Below are 20,082 nucleotides of genomic sequence, written 5' to 3' on the forward strand. Positions count from 1 at the left end.
ATGTGCTGGGATTTATGGGAATGATATTTTGCAACACTCTCCTCCTGCCAATCATAGAAAAAAACCCTCATTTACATTCATATTAAACTGTTAATTTCTGGATGTAGAAGCGCACACACACACAACATACGAATGAGTGGAATAAATCCTCCATGAACGTATTTGAATTAATGAATGATTTCACACTCAGTTGAGAAGCTTTCCAATAAACAGGTAACAGTTTCAAAATAAAGCAACATTTCAAAGGGGAGTGGAATAAATACTATTTAAGTCTGAATGTACAAGTAAAGGTTCATGATGCATATTTGTGGTCAGCATTGTACTGTGGTACATGGCCATGGTGAGCAGATCAATACACAGACAGTAGCATCAGTAGGACCCAAATCACCCCAGGAAAGCATCTTTCTCTTCATCTTAGATCACGTATTAACATGCTTTTGTGTACATCTGTGCATATCAATTAACTCCATAGTTTAGAGCATTCACACAATGAACATGTAGTTATCAGTTACAAGAATAGTACAAAGAAATGCTTAATTTTGGTCAAATTATTAGCTGTAATCAAAATATATTTAGAAATAACCATTATTAAACACATTTCTCTCCCCTACATGTTACAGTAGCTGCGTTCAATAATAAAAATTATATTATTCTGGGCCTAGAATTACTTGATATTGCATCAAAAACAATTTTTGTGGTTTCGCCCAGCCCTTGTAGACACTTGTTCAAGGAAAGTAGGGCCTTGTTAAGGATTTGTTCCAGACTTTGCTACTGCCTCCATGTGGCTTCAATAAAGAAAGGCTCAGACCACAGAAAGTAAATGAGCTTAGGTCTGTGCATTAATAACAGCTGAGGATATATTGTAGTGTGAAGGTGGAGGAAGGCATTAGAGCTGCGAAGGAACTCTGGAGGGTAGGATTACTCAACAAACAACCACCAAAGTTAGAGCATTAAACAAAAAGTCTGGTATTAGGGATACTAACTGTTTGTAATGGGATCTAACAGGATTTAACTGCCATTTAATGTAGGATCTGCAATTTAAACACAACACTGAAAGAACTATTGGTTGCTTACTTGCGGAGGCACATTCTGATCACTCACTTAGCTTTGGCATAAAGAAGACGCTCACCCCAAAACCCACAGAGGCAAACTCAAACATTTCATTGTACAATAAACCTTTAATAAATAGTTTGTCATTAGTTTCCCATATTTACATAATAACCACCATTTACTTATGTTGCCATACTCATTTCTTGGCTAATTTTAGGCACACAGAGAGGGGGTTCAGGCCACAAACCACATTGTACTAAAAACAGGAGTGGCTAGCAGGTAAGTCTTGAGAAATATATAATAACTGCACCATACAACCGAATAGACCAAGAGGTGGCCGTCTCCTTGAGCAATAAATATATACATTTGCTGTACGTACAGGTGATTTTTGTACATTTACAGTCGTCTGCTTGGAAGCTGTACGAGTGCACGTGGGGCTGGTGCAGAATCTTACCCAATTTAGTAGGATCTGAATTTATGGGTTTACCAATGTGTTGGTCCAATAAATGAGAAATTAAAACAAACAAACAAAAAACAGTATGATGATATTCAGAGATTAAAGCAACAGCAATGGCCTCCTGTCTAGTAATACCCCCTCTGAAATAATAAAAACTGACAGGTTAAGTCAAAACGTTGAGGGTATGGCGTGGTCAACATGTACAGCTTGGCTGGGAACATTCAGTGACTTCTGTTATGCGTTACTGATAAATCAAGGAAGAATGAGCTTATCAAATGTAACTCACCACGGTGAAATGCTTGTTATCAACTGAAGACCGAGACTGAAAACAGACGGATGGACATTCGATAGTTTACCACGAAGCCACGATGTCGAAAAGATTCCTAAAAACTGGACGAAGATTTAAAAAGCTATTAAAAATAGCAATAAAACTTAAATCTTCAGCCAAAGAAATTAAGACAAGAGAAAAGAAAACAAAACAAACAAAATGCAAATCACTCAAGTGCGCACACATACACACACACATTATGAAAAAGCAAACCAAAAAAAAAAAAACATTTGGCACAAAATATGAGACATACGTTTCTCTTCAGATACAGTAGATGTTAAACAGCATGAGAGCCACTGTTAGTCACTATTCCTTACCAGGTTGGAATTTGGCTATTTAAATGCACTTGAGGCATTTCCAAATTAACTGTTAAAAATTACAAGAAGGATCATTTAACAGTTGCTGACACAGTACGTGTACAAACCAGGCGCAGCCAATATTTTTCAAATAACGAACATGCAGTTCAAGATCAACCTGCGCCACCAACTGACAAAAAAAGAGTAACAGCAGCAGTTACGACCTGCAGACAGATACGCTGATGTGCACCACCTACAAGCAAGAGAAACAGATGCAGCACTTCTGACACTTCCAGGTTCTTTCGCGTTGGTGTCCACATTTGAGGTTTTACATTTCTGGATCATATTTACTAATGAATTGTGGGATGACTACAGTTCTCAATTCACTCAGTGTCATCATGTAACCTCTGACATCCAGCACTGCCCTCCTGTTTTAGTTGTAGATTTCTATATTCACTGGAGGGTACATGGGAGGACAATAACTTCAATTTTAATCCAAGTATATTTTTTGCTGTTGTTTTCTGTGTTATTATCTAATGTTTTTATCTATGGTTTTATTTTCAGGGTATTTATTTTCTATGTTTTGGAAATCATGGTTGGTTGATAAGCATGTTTTTATTACTTCGTAAAACTTATCTTGAACTTTGAGTGCTGATGATGCTATAGCCTTACTTTATTGTAGCTAACAAGTGTTTGTGGAAAGTGTAAAATCTTTAAAACTCTCAAATACATCAGCTTGTAGACAGAAGAAGTTGCTAAAACGGGAGCAGCTTTTACCCTTCTTGCCTGTAGGGGGCGACAGACATCTTTTTAAATCTACAAGTCTGAACCACAGTGACAACTACCTTTATTTTGCTATAGGTGGCACAAGGTGGCATGTGTCGAACTGGGCTAACAATGACCAAACAGCTCCCCCTTGTGGACAATCTGAAGCCTGTTTAAATGTGAGTTACAAGCCAGTTCCACAAGGTGCTTCGCCTCTAACATTTCTACCATCTGATGTCAGTTACAGTTTGAGAAATGTGCAGTGCCTGTTAATAACTGTTTGTACGGAAGCTAAATGTCAAGCATTCAGTGAAACTGTTTTATAATTCATATCCAAATCTTCATCACATGACTTCACACTCTGAATTACCTACTGCAGCAGCACGAGTGATATCCTGTTTAACCTAATGATATTAATTCAAAGACTCTGTATTAAAAAGCCAGTGCCAACACTGGCATGCTGATAACAACGCTCTAGCTCCAAATGGTCCAGAGGCTTTCAAAATAAAACCATGGTTCTGTAAGCCTTAACCCTGATGGTGATAAATGTCAGGAAACAAAGCAACAGGAAGGGTATGAAAACAAAAGGAATAAAAAGTGTGTAACGGCTCCGATGGGAGCGATAGCGTAAGATTACAGAGCCTTCTCAGACCTCGGTCTTCATACAGGTTACGTAATTAATATATATATACATATATATATTAAGTCACTTCGAGGCAACATTTGTTTCTTGAATAAGAACTTGAAGCACAACTAGCCTTCAGTTTGAACAGAGAAAAATATACAACCCAAACTGTACTACTTATCTAGAGAATGGCAAGTAAACATTGAAAAACAGTTTCAGCTAATAAAGTGGTCTCTCTCACACACTTCCCTCTTTAAGAAGTGTGTTGTCTCAACAAAGTGTGGCCTTACCAAGCTTTTTATATCTGAACTGATTGACCCATCCTGCCCTAGATTAGGCAGCGCCTCTCCTCTACCCTCACAGGTACACAGCTGCTTCCCTGCAGAGAAGGGAACTCTGTTCCCTTCTTGGATGCTTTAAGTGAGCTGTGGCCGCGGCGACAAGCATCTGAACAGATGTTAGCTTGTGACAGACTGTTAGACAAGTGCTCAACTAACTGTCTGTTACACTGTCGTTGGACAAACAGACAAAGTTGCCACTTCACTGGCTACAGAGGAATATGAAGAATCACACAGGAATTTAGTAACATTTGATATACCCTACTCACACTCTAAACCAATCACGTCTGTTTTGCTCTGCACTGTGAGGGGGGGGAAGCTGTTGTATTCTCCACTCTGTTGCTGCTTTATCGAAACCAATGATTAGAGTCCAGCTCAGTCAAGTCACACACACACACACACACCTTTCCACTGCAGCCCGAAAAATACTCAACACACTCTCTTTATACAGGGTCTTTAGAGAGTCCTCACAATAACCTGCTTTAAAAAAAAAAGGGGGGGGGGCTGCTAAGAAAGGAGTGTCCACTTTTTGTGCTGTGGACACAAACACCTCTTCATGGCACATGAGCCTGATGTGTGCCTGAGGTGACAGCGTGTCGTCCATGTGGTAAAATGTGTGTATCTGTCCATGTGTACGGGGGGGTGGGGGGTATTTGGTTGGAGCGAGGGTGTCTGCCCCCCTTAGCTAAGGTTATACGCTGCTGTCCTCCAGCAGCGGCTCCTTGCCCTCGGCCCCGCTGCCTTGGGGGCTGTGGGAGTGACTCTGTGCCCCGTTGCTGTGCTTCTTGTAGGCGCCAGGCCTCATGCCGGGCCCCGTGTGCTCCGGGATAAACAGGGCCACCAGCAGAGACAGCAGCACTGAGCATGCACCAAACAGGAAGGGAGGACCTGGGATGATGGCACTCTGAAGAGACGACAGGAAAAAAAAAATGTTCACGAACTGCTACTACATGTGCAGCTTATGATTTGTGCTGTGCACATAATTCATTGATCATGCTCACCTCATCAGTGGGGTTAGCCATGTTGGATTTGGCACCTTTCTCAGAGCCGTCCGTGTCGGACAGCTCCACATGGAACAAGTAGAAGACAAAGCCATAGAGGGCAGGGCCCAAACCGTTACAGAGCCCCCGAATTCCAGTGATCATCCCCTGGACAACACCTGCAGGCAAACAGATATAAACAGAGCATTGTCAGGAAAATCTCTGAAAGATGCTACATTTCAGTGGACAATCAGCATGAGAATTTCTGTTATTTTCTTATTGGCAAATACAAGGCAAAGCACACAACATAACTTGGATTTGTTAATTATCTGTCTCCTAACAGCATCCATTTTCTGGCATACAGGCACTGAGAGGATACATACAAATCTTAAATCAATGGTGGTATATTTCAGAGTCAGCAGGATAGCCACTTTGCGCAGATCACAATTTGCAGGTAGGTATACCTGTGGTAATGGTTGAGAAACTCACCTTGTTGGTCGGGGTCCGCGTTACGCGACACAATGGCGCTGATGGCGGGGAAAGTGATGCTGGACATGGCTGCAACAGCTCCAGCAGCCCACATCATCCTACAGCCAACAACACACAGTTGTTAATGATAAAAACAGAATTCCACCTAACCTTTGAAAAAACTACATTAATACATGTCCTTGAAGGGGAGGTAAAGGCCATACTCTGGTAAAAACCTTATAGCTATCTGTAAGCAAACTGCAGCTATACAACAAACAGTGACTGAGCCTTTAAAGTCCAAAATGTCAAAGCTAATTTTAGATACAGCATTATTTCCTATTTCTTTCATGAAAAACTAAAACCATGACCATGATAATCAGATGGGTGCGTTTCATCATTGACTGCTTAAGAGTCCTGGTCATTTTTATAGTAATCCCAAAGGTAGAGAGACTAGTACTGGATACTGTGTATGTTTTTGTGACCATGTAAAGGCCTCTTAACTTAATATATAATAAGACCAACTTAACCTTTATTTAACTTAATTTACTGGGTACAGACCAAAGCAGACAGGAGAAACAAGGAGACATGTTGTGAATGGTTTCTTTCAGAATCAATAGATATTATGGTTGCTCTGCCTTCCCCCTCCAGGCAAAAACAACAAGAGAAACTGGTGGAGTTGTTAATGATCTCATCTCAAGAGAAATGAAACTGATAGTGTGGCCTGTGTGTATGGGTGGTGGTTGTTTGGTTAAAAGCTCCTTTCTTCATATTCACAGGTTTCAAGTGAATGAACGTGCAAAAACAATGAGTTGTACTCCTGCTTTTCGCTTTCAAAAGCGTGTTTTAAAAAGGTACAGAATCTCAAACTGAAATTTCTAAGACAGTAAAATAGCTTTTCATATGTTGCTCACACGAACTCATTTTGGCATTTACATCCGGAAACTAAAATCTTTTAAGTTACAACACGACATAAATGCCTTTAAAGAGTCTCAGTTATTACAGTGTCTCTACCGAGCTGGTGACAGTGCCATTGTGTAAGGCTATGCTCCCCTCTGGTGGCTTGTTGTGGTATTACAACAACAGTGGACAAAAACAGGTAATTCTAATGAGGAAAAAAAAGGTGTGCCTGTATGTGAGCAGTGTTGATTAGTGGATTGGGCATGAAACACGTATCATCATTTCCCATCTTGTAATGCAAGTTAAATATTTGCTATTTTACTGTGGCTGAATGAGGCACCATTAACGGATTCAGAGGCATTATGACTTCAACTGCGGTTTTGCATCATGCTGCAGGAAATGCTTAGTCATCTTCCTGCCTTGTGTGAATTATACCCACTAAGTGATTACATTTCATTGTATCACAACTTTATTTTGTAAAGCTTGCTCACTGAGCTCCATACATGCAAAACAAGTGATGCAGATAGAAACACCGATGTCCAAAGTCTTTCAAGAATCAATCAGTGGAATTGAAAATCATTTTTTAAAATGAATCTCTGGTTCTTCATGTGTGGGTCTCAGTCCATATGAATGAATGTAGCAGAAAGGTGTGTGTGTGTGTGTGTGTTGGTTACTGACCAGGGCTGAGAGCCGAAGCCATACCACGCCAGCTGGAGGATCTGGAAGCCGAGGCCGAGCAGGATTGTGTTCTTATTCCCTATGGAACGCATCAGGATCCCCAACACCACCGTCTGCAAAAACACAGCACACAGGTCACACAAGACAGTTCTAAGGAGGCATGAAGTCATGTTGCAAATATTTTTTCATGTCACTCTTGAGGTTTGACTGACGTAGAGCTGAAATGATTAGTTGATTAATTGACGGACAGAAAATGTATCTCCAACAACATCTAAAGTAAATGTTCAAAATGTTAAGAATTGCTGCTTTTCTTTGCCTTCTCTGTGACAATAAACAGAATAATTTGGGGTTTGGAGGCATTTTTTAGACAAAACCAGCAGTGTGAAGACCTTGCTGTTTTATCTCCTATATAGACATAGCATCTATTGCATGTCTGTCTGTCCATCCTGGAAGAAGGATCCGCCCTTTGTTGCTCTTCCTCCTTTTTTCCCCAGTTAACTTTTCTTCCCGGACTTTTTCCAAAGCGGTGATCTAAGCACAGAGGGTGCGGTGTGCTGTATAGACTGCAAAGTACTTTTTTGGAAATTTGTGAATTCAGGATATATGGTGCAAATAAAACGGGACTGGACCTCGAGTTGGCAACTTGGATTCTAGCAAATTAAGAATGGCCATTTTAACCATGTTCTGCCATTTTATAGACAAAATGATTAAGAACAACACTAAACCTCCAACCACGAGGAGAAGATGGCTCAACATTACATGTAAAGCTACAGCAAAAGTGTATTATTTCAGTACCTGAGCTAGTATTGAGAGGATCCCCACAACAGCGATAAAGGCAGCCACTGTCTCTGAAGAGAAGCCTATGACCTGAGGGTGAGAGAGGGTTCAGATAACACAGGTTAGGACATGATAAGCACAGTCAAAAACAAGCACGTATCTCAAACACAAACCTCCACCCATTTTTCACCAAACACCACAGAGGGCTGTTTGTTGGTGGCCTTTAGTAAACACATGCTGTTTACTACTGCACCTTTAAACAACAGAACGTGCTTCTCTCTTTACTCCTCTTGTTTTCTCTGGTGCATTTAGGTCAAATATGCAGCATCAGGAGTAAGGCAGCTGGTGCGAGGCGTGTATAATTTATGACACTGAATGTGGAAAGATATATGATAAAGCAATTTCTGCATAAAGGAGAGAAGGAGGAAGTTGTGTACAGTAATGCTAGCCCTAGCTGTGAAGACCTACTTTGCTGTCTTTCTTAAGATGGTCACAGATAAGTATGGCTGCTTGTGTGTCAGACTCGCTCGACTGGTTCATCTGACACTGTTTACACAAACTAAACAGTCCTTTTTCCAAGCAGTTCAGACAAGGAGCTCACATCTTGCCAGTTCAACTCAAAGTTGGCAGCTGCTTCCAGATGCTACTGTATCATTGCATAATGAGTAAAGCTGTACATTTCTGTCTATTTATGCTTTAAAATACATTAGGTTTCCTGCTTTAGCATTTTGCTGAGACACACTGAAACAGGCTGCGCAGCAAACCTGCTGATCCCATCTTTAAGCTATGTAGGTTAAAGTGTGTGTTGGGCAAATTTCCCTGAGATTTGCAGTTGTACCTTTAGCCTAAGTATGCTGTCACACTGAACATGCACATGCACTATTAATAGTAAATTGCCCCTCTTGACAAAATGCGACTTAACCTAACAAAGTCTGCAATTCTAAATATCCAGATTTTTTAGAATTCATTTTACGCTCAAACATCTATCTCATACCACAGAGAAAGCAGCTATTGGTGCTGGTGATGATGGTGTTGGTGTAGCTTCAGATGAAATCCTTAAATAACAATTCGGTGTCACACTGGGATGAGTAGGTGCTTTTATGTGTGGAACTGAGTGTACATAATGTGTCAAAACAATGTGTATATAATACAGTCATTTTTGCAGCCTTTCTCGAAATGTCTAAGCAGGGAGAGCAGAGTGTTACCTGTCTGAGATAAAGGAAGAAACTGGAGTACTGGCCAGCCTCGGGGAGGTAGGAGAGAAACACTGTGATACAGATGAGGAGCACCGTGGAGTCCTGGCCCACCTTACGCAGAGACTGGCAAAGAGAACATCAAGAGACAATTTAGCTTGTTGCATAGCTACATAATACGAAACATAAGCAATGTCAGCAGAAAGACATCTCTGCTGCCCAATGTCCTGCCATAATGAAGATGAATATTTCAACTGTCATGCCGATGAGGTTATGCAAGAAAGCTAGAGCTTTAATATGCATTTAGTCTACATTCATGTCAACGCAACAGTGCTGATTTGAACTCTGCATTAGAAGGATAGGTTAACTTTTTTTAAACTCTGTCTAAAAACAATATCCACTCATCAATATGTACAATGAAACAGGTTTTGCTTGCTGTAATCATTCCATCTGTTCACACTGGCCATTAAAAGATTCCTTCTTAACATACACTCAATGTAAGAGATGGGGAATAAAAATCCTCACGCCTTGTTTTGTGAGTTCATCAAATCAGTTGAGTTTCACTTACAGGTTTTAAAGTTTTTGGTTTTTTTTAGTACAAAATTTCCTCCTTTTGTTTTTCAGGGCAGTGTTTCAATGCTGAGCTGCAGTGGAGGGACAGCAGCAAGAAGGGGGACATTTGTCCTAAAAACTTTTGGAAGATACTCACTGGGTTCGTCACACTCAGACTGCTGACTATTATCTTTGGATTAAGGTGTAACAGGCTTAAAACGTTCAACCAGAGAGATCAGCAAAACACTTTTCAGGTGGTTATTAAGTTACTCTTGAAGGATGCCAATATGCAAATTTGGGAAGTAGGGACCATAATCTGAGCAGATCTATACACACACACAGACTGGCAGATACAACGCCACCAAAACAAACTCATCAAAAGATAAACTGCAGGTGCTTTTCCTTATTAAGAACCAAATCATCCCTAATGCTACAGCATTGCTCTCTTAGTTATATTCATTGATTACAAATAGGCGAATCTGGTTATGCATCAGTGCACTGCTATGCAGGAGTTAATGACGGAATGAATGAAATGTTCATTTTTGTCTGAGAAAGAATTTGACTGTGAGCAGCCCTTGCAGACAATTTGCAGCACCATCAAGTGCATTCCTGGCACTGTGCTATGATGGAAAACATTCAATTATACGGATCCATTTTTCTGTGAAGTAAAAGCTTCCACCCAGTGGCTTAACCTTGAATGATTATCAAGGCAAACATGCCTTTATTCCAATAAAACACTAATACAGATGATGAAACACTGCAATCAACTGCTTTCTGGTTCAAGTAACAACCCGTGCATAATACTGGGTCATAATTAACTGAAAATGATCAACAAAGAGTATTATTCTGTCACTTACAGCGAAGGGGTCTGCCTGCTCCCAGGAGATGGGTGCTCCCCATGATGCTGGCCTCATCTTCTCCGGCAGCGACTCTGGTACAGCCACCAGGATGAAGCAGATGTCGAGCAGGGCGATGGCTGTGGCCAGGATCACCACCAACGTGTCACCGTATGCCACAGACAGGTAGGCTCCGATGGCTGGGCTGGTAACCAGGCTGGCAGCAAAGGTAGCTGATACCTGGAGGGAGAAGCAGAGTTGAGGTGAGCAAAACAGAAGCAACTGATCTTGACAAGTTTTGAAATTAAATAAATGAAGACAGGCATGATTCTTCACAGATAAATACTTCTTTGGGTTATATAAACACACTGTAGGTGTTTAAAGACACATATTTTGGTCGACCATCTCCTTACCAAACCATAGGCTGTGCTCCTCTCATGCTCCTGCGTGATATCTGCCACGTAGGCAAAGATCACAGAGAAGGTGACGGCGAAGACGCCAGACATGGAGATGACTGCAAAGTACCACCTGAAAGAAGGAACAGAGTTTGGTTTTTCAGCTCAGACAAAATAAAATGGCTAAAATTTAACATTTACATTTAAATTGTAGGTCCTAACTTTTTAAAATTCATAATGTTGTTGGTTGCTAACTTCTGATCTTAAGTTTATTCTGTAGTTGTGTTAAATTGTGTTATATTGTATTGTTTCACCCTTCTACCTAAGAACAAGACTGAATAACTGTATCAAGTTGTTTGTGCTTTGAACTCACCATGGGCTGATCTTCATCAGCGGAATGGGCGCGCACGTGAAGAAGACTGTGAGCAGCAAGAAGGACTTGCGTCCCCATACGTCTGACAGCGCTCCAATCAGGGGAGCACTGAGAAATGATAATAGGCCCTGAAGAGGATGGAGAGAGACAGGGGTGGATGTAGGACAGAGAGGGTGGTGGATGGATCAGAAAAGTGCTTTAAATGGATAACTCTGGTGAAGTCACCGCTTAGATTCACAGGGATTGCGATTTGACTAAATTCACACACTCTTGTGGGTTTGGTAGAGGGCAATGTACAAAACGTGACTATGATCTATACATGAAACTGCCTTTTTGCTAATTAACACCAGGCACACATTTTAGCTTTACTTTTTTTGTGTTTAGACATACTGACACAAAGGCAACCAATATCACTTTTATTGAAAGATATTATAATTCTTTCAATTGTTTGGACGATCTAAATTCATGATTATGGACTGTGAAGTCTGGTATCATCAAGCTCTTGAAGCTGGCAGACTGGCAAGAAAATCTTCTCACTCTGAGTAAAGACATGAAGCCAGAGAAAACAGAAACAAAGCACCTAAGGCCTGCTGGTGTGAGGTCCGGTTTGAAGTGAAATCACTTGGGGCATATAGACTGACACATGGTGAAGGCCAGAGAACACAGAAACTGTCTTATCTCGCTAATAAAAATATCTAAAATAATGGTTCCTTTTTATCATCATAAAAATGCATTAGTTTCTGTTTCTTGACAAAATAAACAATCCAATATATGTTGACATATAGACAATAGATTGTAATAAGGGGCTTATGGTGGTCAATAATAGATCACGACACCCATAATGACAAGAAAATAGCAAATTTGGGCCCTCAGGCTATCTGGAGACACACTTTCTTCTCCCTGAATAAAGACTATGCATGGATGGTGCGTTTGAGGACTTCACCCTCAGAGGTGCCTCAGTGAGTTATTCTGTGGCCAGCTGGGGAACCAGCAATTGTTACTGGACAGCTTGCAGGTGTAAACATGTCACTGAATTAGTGTCAAGCAGGGCGTCGCTGAACAAGACCACACATGCTCAAAAAATCTTCCAAAATCAAGACAAACATGCAGTGCTGAAGAAGGATGTGACATAACAGCAGCAGTAGTACTTAAAACAGAAAACGTACATAGTGCTGGCATGCCTTACTGTATGGCTTTATGTGACGAGAAAAATAAGTACATTTAATATTTGCTTAATCCACAAAAACGGTCACACATTGCATAAGTATAAACGAGCTAAAAAATTCTATTTTTGCTTATTTATTTCTTGTGAAAAATTACAAATGAACTCTGCAGTGTAGACAACTGTTAGCCCTTCCATTCACTTACAGTCAATGCATTTCAAGCAACACAAAGATTGATATTGATACTGACAATTGTTATTGCTATGCTGCTGAGATACAGCCAATAAAAACACTAGAGATAACTCGCTCACAATCAAGTGGACTGTGTTTTGGTCAACTTCCTAGTTTCACCGTTCTATCGCAATCATGAGAGAGAGAATACTGAACCTAGTTATTCTGTTGCGTGTACTGAAGTCTTACCTTGACACCATGGATAAGCCCATTCATCAGGAATGTGTGTTGGGGGAATGTCTGGTGTAATACCTGGAAAACAAACACAGATAACAGAGATGAAACCATTTAATCTACCTAGTCTGCATCACTTTTCAAACAATGACCTGTAGTGGGTTATTTACTTTACAGAGTTTCACTACAGAGAAAAACCAACATGACGCCATTGGACAAAAATCTATCAAAGGTACCAAATAATGGAGGAATCAATTCATAAAAATAAACCATGAATTCAATCACTGAGGCCTACGGCAGAAAACAGAATTGCACATTGTCACTGTTAAAAAAAAAAAGGCTAATATTGTACATTGCACACATCTAATGTTTTATGACCCACGTGTTGACAATCATTAAACAGGCTTGGTTTTTAGCCTTATCATAAAACAACCAAGACATAACAAACTTTCACATATTCCCCAGGGAAAAAACACACGCAAAATTGTTTCAAATCAGCGTAAAACACAGAGATGCTGAAAAAACAAAACAAACAAACAAAAAACAAAGACAAAAAGTTTAAGTAACTTATTTCAATTTTAGTCCTGGCCTCCCCACTTCATGACTACTGCTGCTGTGTCCCTGCTTTGTTACTGACATGAAGATTAAGACAAGTTAAGACTTCCTTGATCCCTCACTGGGGAAATTCAGCAGATACAGTGTTACCTCTTATACAAAAGTGTACAGATTTACTAAAATACAATGCTTTACACATTTTTGAAATAGATTCCCACTTTATCTGTTAAACTGTTCCAATGTACTGACATTTAAAGATTTAGATCCAATAGTACCAAATATTTGAATTCAACTATTACTGTACTGGTCTCCAGTACGTTCACACCTGTAAACAGTCTTGTGGCAGAGTTACAAGCTAGGCTCTCACTGTAGATAAACATAATTCCTCCAGTGAGCACAAAATCCTTTTAAATTTACATTCAACTTTGCTCATAAAAGCAAAAGCCAACCTTTTTGGTCTGTAGTGTCAAATAAGAGTTTGAATTCAAAACACATTTTCAGTCCAGTCACTGTCTTTCCACAGGAGATGTCTCAAACATGTTTTGTGTTCTGGGACTACAAGTCATCCACACTCAGCACTAACACACCAAAAGACAGAAAATCATCAGGAGAGAAAGGCGGTACAGTTGGTGTTGTTTTGTTTACACCTAACGGATGCACTCACAAACTCAGCTGTATGAGCAGTCAAGTAACTAAAATAGTTCTGGTTTTCCTGTTTTGGTCTGGACTGTCATTTCACTGCTGTCATGGATGTAAACGACATTCATGGTTATTGCAACACAGAATGATGGAGCACTTTTACCTGTTTAACTGTTCATTTTCTCCTCCTCTGTTGAGGGTGAACATTCATTTTTTAGCAAGTACAATAGTCAGTCAGAGTGTGGCCACAGAGACTAGAGAGCTTTACAGCCTCATTTAAACCTGATATAAGAACCTAGCAATAAGAGCTATGTAATGTCAGGGTCAAGTAATCTCACCTCTGTCAAATCTCTATGACATTATGTTAAAATATTTGACTTTTAGCAACATCCGTTTGATGGTTTTTAGATGATCAACTGTTGCTGGGAAACTGCTCTGTTATCAAACTTTCATTGTAGACTAGGAAGTACTCAGAGAATGCATACCCCCATCAAGGCAGCACAATTGTAAAAACCGTTTCGCATTTATTCAATTTGTTATTTGTCAGTTGGATACCAATTTACAAAAAAAATATTAAAATCATAAAAAGTGAACTTTGTGTGTTTGAGTATCTAAAAATTACATTTTAAAGCTTATATTATAAACACATTAAATAAAAATGCAGAGTAGAACTTTTCTGTTTTTGAACATGCTTGGTTTACAACTGCTGTCCCACAAATAAAAAGAACCATAGTAAAATATGTCAGGATACATACAGCCAGACACTGTATTCTTAAAACCTTTGTGGGAATGTAGGTGTAAGGGGTGTTCGAATAGTTAAAATCCATGGGATGTTCAGATCAAAGTCCATAACATCCATGAGCGCCGAGTATGGAGTGCGAGTGTCATTGACACTAGTGTAGGAACATAAAACCTAGGATTAATTCAGGGCATGTGACGCTTGACAGAGGCTGAACAACAGGATCTGGTTATTGTTTAGGGGTACAGAGGGAAAGCTCACAGCATGGCTAAGAATCCCCTCTCTTCCTCTGGGAGTCAGTTACCCAACACACACAGACTGTGAATGCTCAGTGAAGACTGTTGCTGCTGGATACTAATGAAGCAGCACGCTCATTGGGAGCAGTGAAGCAGTCCCTCTCATCTTCAGGCGCCCTCTGATTAGTCCAAAATGCAAATCCTGCCTCCGCCCAGGAATCTTGAGGGCAACAAACCCCAAGTAATTAATGCTCCACAGTTACACATACAACAACCTCTTCAAACAAGAGACTGTTGAAAAGCATGCATTGCATAAGCCAGTCTGGTTTACATCATGTGGCTCACACGTGTTTGTTCATCATTTGTTTGAGATACCAGTTTCTACCCAACGTAATTCACCTTGGTACAGGAAAACATGTTGGTTAAAAAACTGGACAGGAATGCAATAAATAAGGAGGTTGGCAGAAAGATGAAACATCAGAAAAAAAGAAAACTACTGATACACAACCCCTGCTGGTATGAAATAAAGCATTTCATCATTATGAGTCATCTTAGCACTTTGCTTACAAATTAGATCTGTTTTTGAGGAAACTATCATCTTTGTTTTTGAATTATTGTCCAATGATTTTCTGGTGCCAAGATAATTCAAAAGCGCAGGTTACATTTTGGACAGAAAATCTTCTTAAAAAAACAACAACAAACAAACAAAACTGTTCGGGTTGCTTGTAGCAAATACTTAACCCACACTACTCTGCAGAGCACTGAGATGAATGTGTGGTGTCTGCCTGGCAAGCATCAGTGCTCTGGCCTGACAACACAAACCAGTGACCCCCTGATAAGCCTTTTCAACAAAGACCTGGTGCTTAGACAATACGATTGTTTGATGCGCTTTTCATATTTCTCAGTCCATTAGCGCTTGGCAAAACATCTGCCAACACACACGCACAAAAAACAAAACTGCGTCAGACAGGGCCTCGCTCATTTGATTAGGAATTCAATCATTCATGGACACTGATGGGCCTTGTGTGATTCCAGTCAATGGGAAATGTCACTCTTTGGCTAGGCTTCAAGTGAACAGAGGTGTAGGCGTATGAATACATTACAAACTGTCATGTCAGTTTACATAACAGTGTGTCTTGTGTGATAGGGTTGGGTATTAAATTTTTTTTCCAACTGGCAGCCCAAAATCCAGAGTTTGCTAATATATTTGCTCAGGTGTGTGCCACCTGTGAGTTTCTTTCTTTTACCAAACCAAGACAAGCTTAATTGCCTTGCTAACTCATCATAAAGCACTTCATTAAAATGCAACAGAACTTGGTTAGTCCTTCCACTGTTCCAACAATCACCAGTTCTGGTTTAGTCAAAATAAACACTTAATTTATTGAGTTAAATGTGAAAATATCTGGCTATATGCCGTTTTCCCCCACTGCTACTGGTTTAGTTCGCTGGACTCAGCCAAATTTTCGACATATTGTGTGTATGCATGCATCCAGGCTTACCGTGAGCATCGGGGTGGTGAGGAGACCCCACGCAAAAAACTCCAGGAAGATGACCACCACAGCATGGTAAACACTGGGCTCACCGATTCCCTGAGGCTGGATGGAGACAGAAAGAGACACATACAAATAGGAAGGTGATTAGCTGAGAAGTAATAAACAAGCTGGCATGCAAAGTGCATGTTATTGGTAACACATTAACAGATCGACCATAAACTGGAATCAATTTCAGGAAGCATTCGTCTAATGATACAAAGACTATACATAACCTGATCCTGTTGCTGGGCAATCTCATCTCAATTCTCACACCCAAGTGCAGGCTATCCAACAGAAGAAATTTTGACCTAGCCAATACAGTGCTCAATGTTGAACTAAACAGGCGATTTACATTCACACAAATATTTTGATTACTGTGAATTGACAGCTTCAGGGAAAGTTAGGACTAACAAATTTACATCATTCACAGTAACTTTCTTAAGATGAGTTTACAAGTTGCCTGATGAAATCAGCTACAGTTAGGAAATAAAAACATGAAAATTGTATTGTTTTCTACAATAATGAACTTCTACAGAACCTCATCACAAAAATATAAATGACTATAAATATATTTCTCAAATGCACAGCTTTGTATCTATGCTGTGCCTGCACAGTATCAAAATCACAAATCTCAAAACAAAACCACTAAGCTGCATACACGTCAAGGCTAATTTAAAAGCAGGCGAGCACTGTGGCTCTAGTAATCCAGGCATACTTACTCTCTAATAACGCAATTGATGTGAGAGAGAAAACATGGTTAAGCTTCACATAATATCTGCAGCATTAATTATATTGCCTTAGTCTGATGACAAATGAATTTTGTTGAGTACAAGCAAATGTAGACTAAAGCAAGAGAAGAGGATTCACTGAACTTCACATTCATACAGCAGCATCAGTGACTGTGTTGCCTGTTTACGGGCACAATATTTCCTTAAATATGTAAAAGTAATTCTTAACAAAATCCTTCAGTATTTAAGTTAAGTGTGTCTTCATCTAATTTTCACAACCAGAAACCAAAATGTTTAACTCAACAGGTAAATATGCTGTGCTATTGTTGACTGGGTCACTCTAAATACAGACCTATATCTGTAACGAATAAAACACAAATCCTTTTAACTTGCATAAAACCCAATCCCTGGAGAAGAGGTCACTTCATTGAAGCACAGTAAAATCTATACAAGACTGTCGAGAAAGTATGATGGCGTGAAGGTGGATGCTGAGCTTTGGCAGGAAACATAGTGAGGTGTGATAATTGTGAAGACTATAAAGTAGGGCAAGGCCAACTTAACAAAGACACTTGCTGCTAGTCAGTCCCCCATGTGGTTTGTCATTTTCCCATGTGGAATGGCTGAAAGCATCACAGAAAAAAACAGTCTACAGGTCTAGGAATGACCAACTGGGGTACAAGAAGCAAATCAGAGGAAACTTCCATCTGTTTTGTTAACGGATAAGACTATGATCACACCACCTGCTTAACTGAGAAAATGAGGAACAATCTGTAACGTCTGCAACTTCCTCTCCATTGAAATGACAACCAGCTATGGCTCACATTTTGCTGCTGACTTGTGAGTGTCTAAGCCAATTCGATGCTATGTCTGGATCAGGGCTGAATGTGGAAAGTGAAATCTTTAATGGCTGAGTGGTCAGACCTTGCTGTGGTAATACAGTAAGGCAATAACAATCATCTGAACTAAAGACTGCATCGGAATAGAGCCACATCATTTCAGGAGTTTAAAAACATGCACATCTGCAATAGGGATGACAGGGCCATTACTGAGGGAAAACAACAGTTTCTGGTGTTCATCATTATGATTACGACTGTGTGTCTTCATATAAATATCCAGCATGTTTGGCATAGCTGTCCAAGTGATTACATAACTGATGCTTCAAAGTATTTATAACAATCCTACCATACTCACTCATTGCCATCAGCCTAATTTGGGACAATTACAATAAATTGGGACAATAAAATTAAGCACTTACAACTATCCAGATAACTAGAATCACTGATGCGGTAGTTAGTTAACCATTTAATCCGCCTATTGAGTAAGTTTGATGCTCTCAGTGAAGGCCATCTGATCACATGACGGGTTCATCATACCTGGACTACAGGTGTCAATGACCCAGTAAGGGAGTACGAATACGTCAGAAAAACAAAACATGACAAATATTTACCCAGTCATAAGCACCATATTCTAAACAGTCATCGTATATCTTAAAAGCTATGTTAGGTTACACAGCTGATGTTAGCTTCAGTGGCTGTAGCATATCTGGAATGTTGACTTTAACGTTGTATTTACTTATTTTCAACCAACGCTACGAAACCCAGGGGCGAAATGTCTTGCCCTCGGCCATTTATAAAACACTGTCGTCTAAGGTTCTGTTAAGTGGTCTGACAAGGTACCTTTCTAGGTCGCTTAAACGATTAGCTAGGTGGTACAAAAGGTGGCTAAAAGCTAGCTAAATATATTAACTATATGTTGCAGCGGGGTAAAAACAACCCCACTTAAACACATATGCTAGTGAGCTAATGGTAACTTAGCCAAGTGTGTGCCTGTTATGATGCACTGACACAAGTAATTTCAACAAGCTTTGAATAAACGTGAGGGAACGTTAACATTAAATGCTGGGTTACCTTAGATAAGCTAATATTGTGGGGTAACTGGATTACTGTAGGAAGAGGAAGAGAAACACAGCTAATACTGACATTAGCCAGCTAGCGTTACCTGAGCTGACGTGTAAACGACTACAAACGCAGGCCGCTAACATTCGCGATAGCTAATACCAGTTCATAGCTAGCTGTGTTAGCCAGTTAGCGAGGCGGACCCAGCTAACGGTTAACATTATCCGCTGGAGCGAAGCATCGAACGCAGAAAGCCAGAAAGCGCTTCGAAGGCTACGTTTTCATGAAATAAACAAGGCTGCTAACTAACTTCAGCGACTGAGAGGCAGCTTCGCTCAGTGGCAAGCCAAGTTAACGAAGATAAATAAATATTTAACTCACACTTCCTCCATCTTTTATTATAATTTTCTTTGCAAGAAGAATGCTGCGGTTCAGCCGCTTTTTCTTCTTTTTCTCCCCCGTCATTGTTAACTTATGTCCATTCTTGATGTCAGAGGGTCATCGTTCCACCTATCAAAAGTAAAATAATCTACAGATTTCGGCTACTACGCTCATAACGCCCCAGGAGTCGGCTTCAGGCAGCTAGCAACGAGCTAACTGATGACTTCTCATCCCCACCTCACTTCATCCTGTCTTCCTGAACTAAACATCGACCCGCCCTTCCAATGCAACACCGTTCTACGATTGGCTGTCTGATAAAAGTACAAAACCACACTGTGCATCTGATTGGTTTAGAAAAATGTTAGGTGCGATTGATCCTCAAATGGTGATTTGTGAATATCACACCGCGGGTTCGGTGTACAAAGAGGAAATCCCTTATATGGCGAATTGCTGTTTTTGACGAAGAAAGCATACAGGATGTTCAGCGTTACTTCCCAGAACTCAATAAAACGATTCAGTGACAGTATACACGTATAGTTAATAAAAAATGTTACCATGTTAAAAGATGTTTTAAATTCACAACTCAGTCTCTTTAAACCTTGTTAATCCTCCGAATCAATCCAGCAAAGACAAACAAAGCAAGTTTCATTGATCTAAATTACATTTTCAAATGTGTCTAAAAAGTCTAATAGCTCTGACAAAGAATAGATAAATGTCCTTTTCTGGTACCTGAACCTGATCCCTGAAAGTGTCCACTGTGGAACTACACCATTATTTATGTAGATGTTTTTATACCTGTAT

At 40.0% G+C, this 20,082-nt stretch overlaps 1 protein-coding gene across 1 annotated transcript; it reads right to left on the reverse strand.

Moving 5' to 3' along the window:
- Positions 1–834: 834 nt before the first annotated feature.
- Positions 835–19,501, reverse strand: mfsd14a2 (major facilitator superfamily domain containing 14A2). The gene is made up of 12 exons (XM_041949832.1): positions 19,282–19,501; positions 16,245–16,340; positions 12,592–12,654; positions 11,009–11,136; positions 10,654–10,768; positions 10,262–10,480; positions 8,865–8,978; positions 7,678–7,749; positions 6,883–6,995; positions 5,329–5,426; positions 4,861–5,018; positions 835–4,763 (listed from the first exon to the last, which is right to left on the reverse strand). The coding sequence occupies exons 1-12, from the start codon at positions 19,363–19,365 to the stop codon at positions 4,551–4,553; spliced, it is 1,473 nt and encodes a 490-aa protein (XP_041805766.1). The 5' UTR covers positions 19,366–19,501; the 3' UTR covers positions 835–4,550.
- Between the last annotated feature and the right edge of the window lie 581 nt (positions 19,502–20,082).

The sequence above is a fragment of the Chelmon rostratus genome, chromosome 12 (genome assembly GCF_017976325.1).
Source record: "Chelmon rostratus isolate fCheRos1 chromosome 12, fCheRos1.pri, whole genome shotgun sequence".
Lineage (NCBI taxonomy): Eukaryota > Metazoa > Chordata > Actinopteri > Chaetodontiformes > Chaetodontidae > Chelmon > Chelmon rostratus.

What these genes read in the sequence shown, in the direction of transcription:
- mfsd14a2 (XM_041949832.1), bottom strand. Translation starts at nt 19,365, where the DNA reads ATGACGGGGGAGAAAAAGAAGAAAAAGCGGCTGAACCGCAGCATTCTT. An exon ending in TCTTCCTTTATCTCAGACAG is followed by an intron (nt 7,750 to 8,864) that starts GTAACACTCTGC and finishes TCTCACCCTCAG; the next exon opens with GTCATAGGCTTCTCTTCAGA. An exon ending in TCCTCTCAATACTAGCTCAG is followed by an intron (nt 6,996 to 7,677) that starts GTACTGAAATAA and finishes GTGTTTTTGCAG; the next exon opens with ACGGTGGTGTTGGGGATCCT.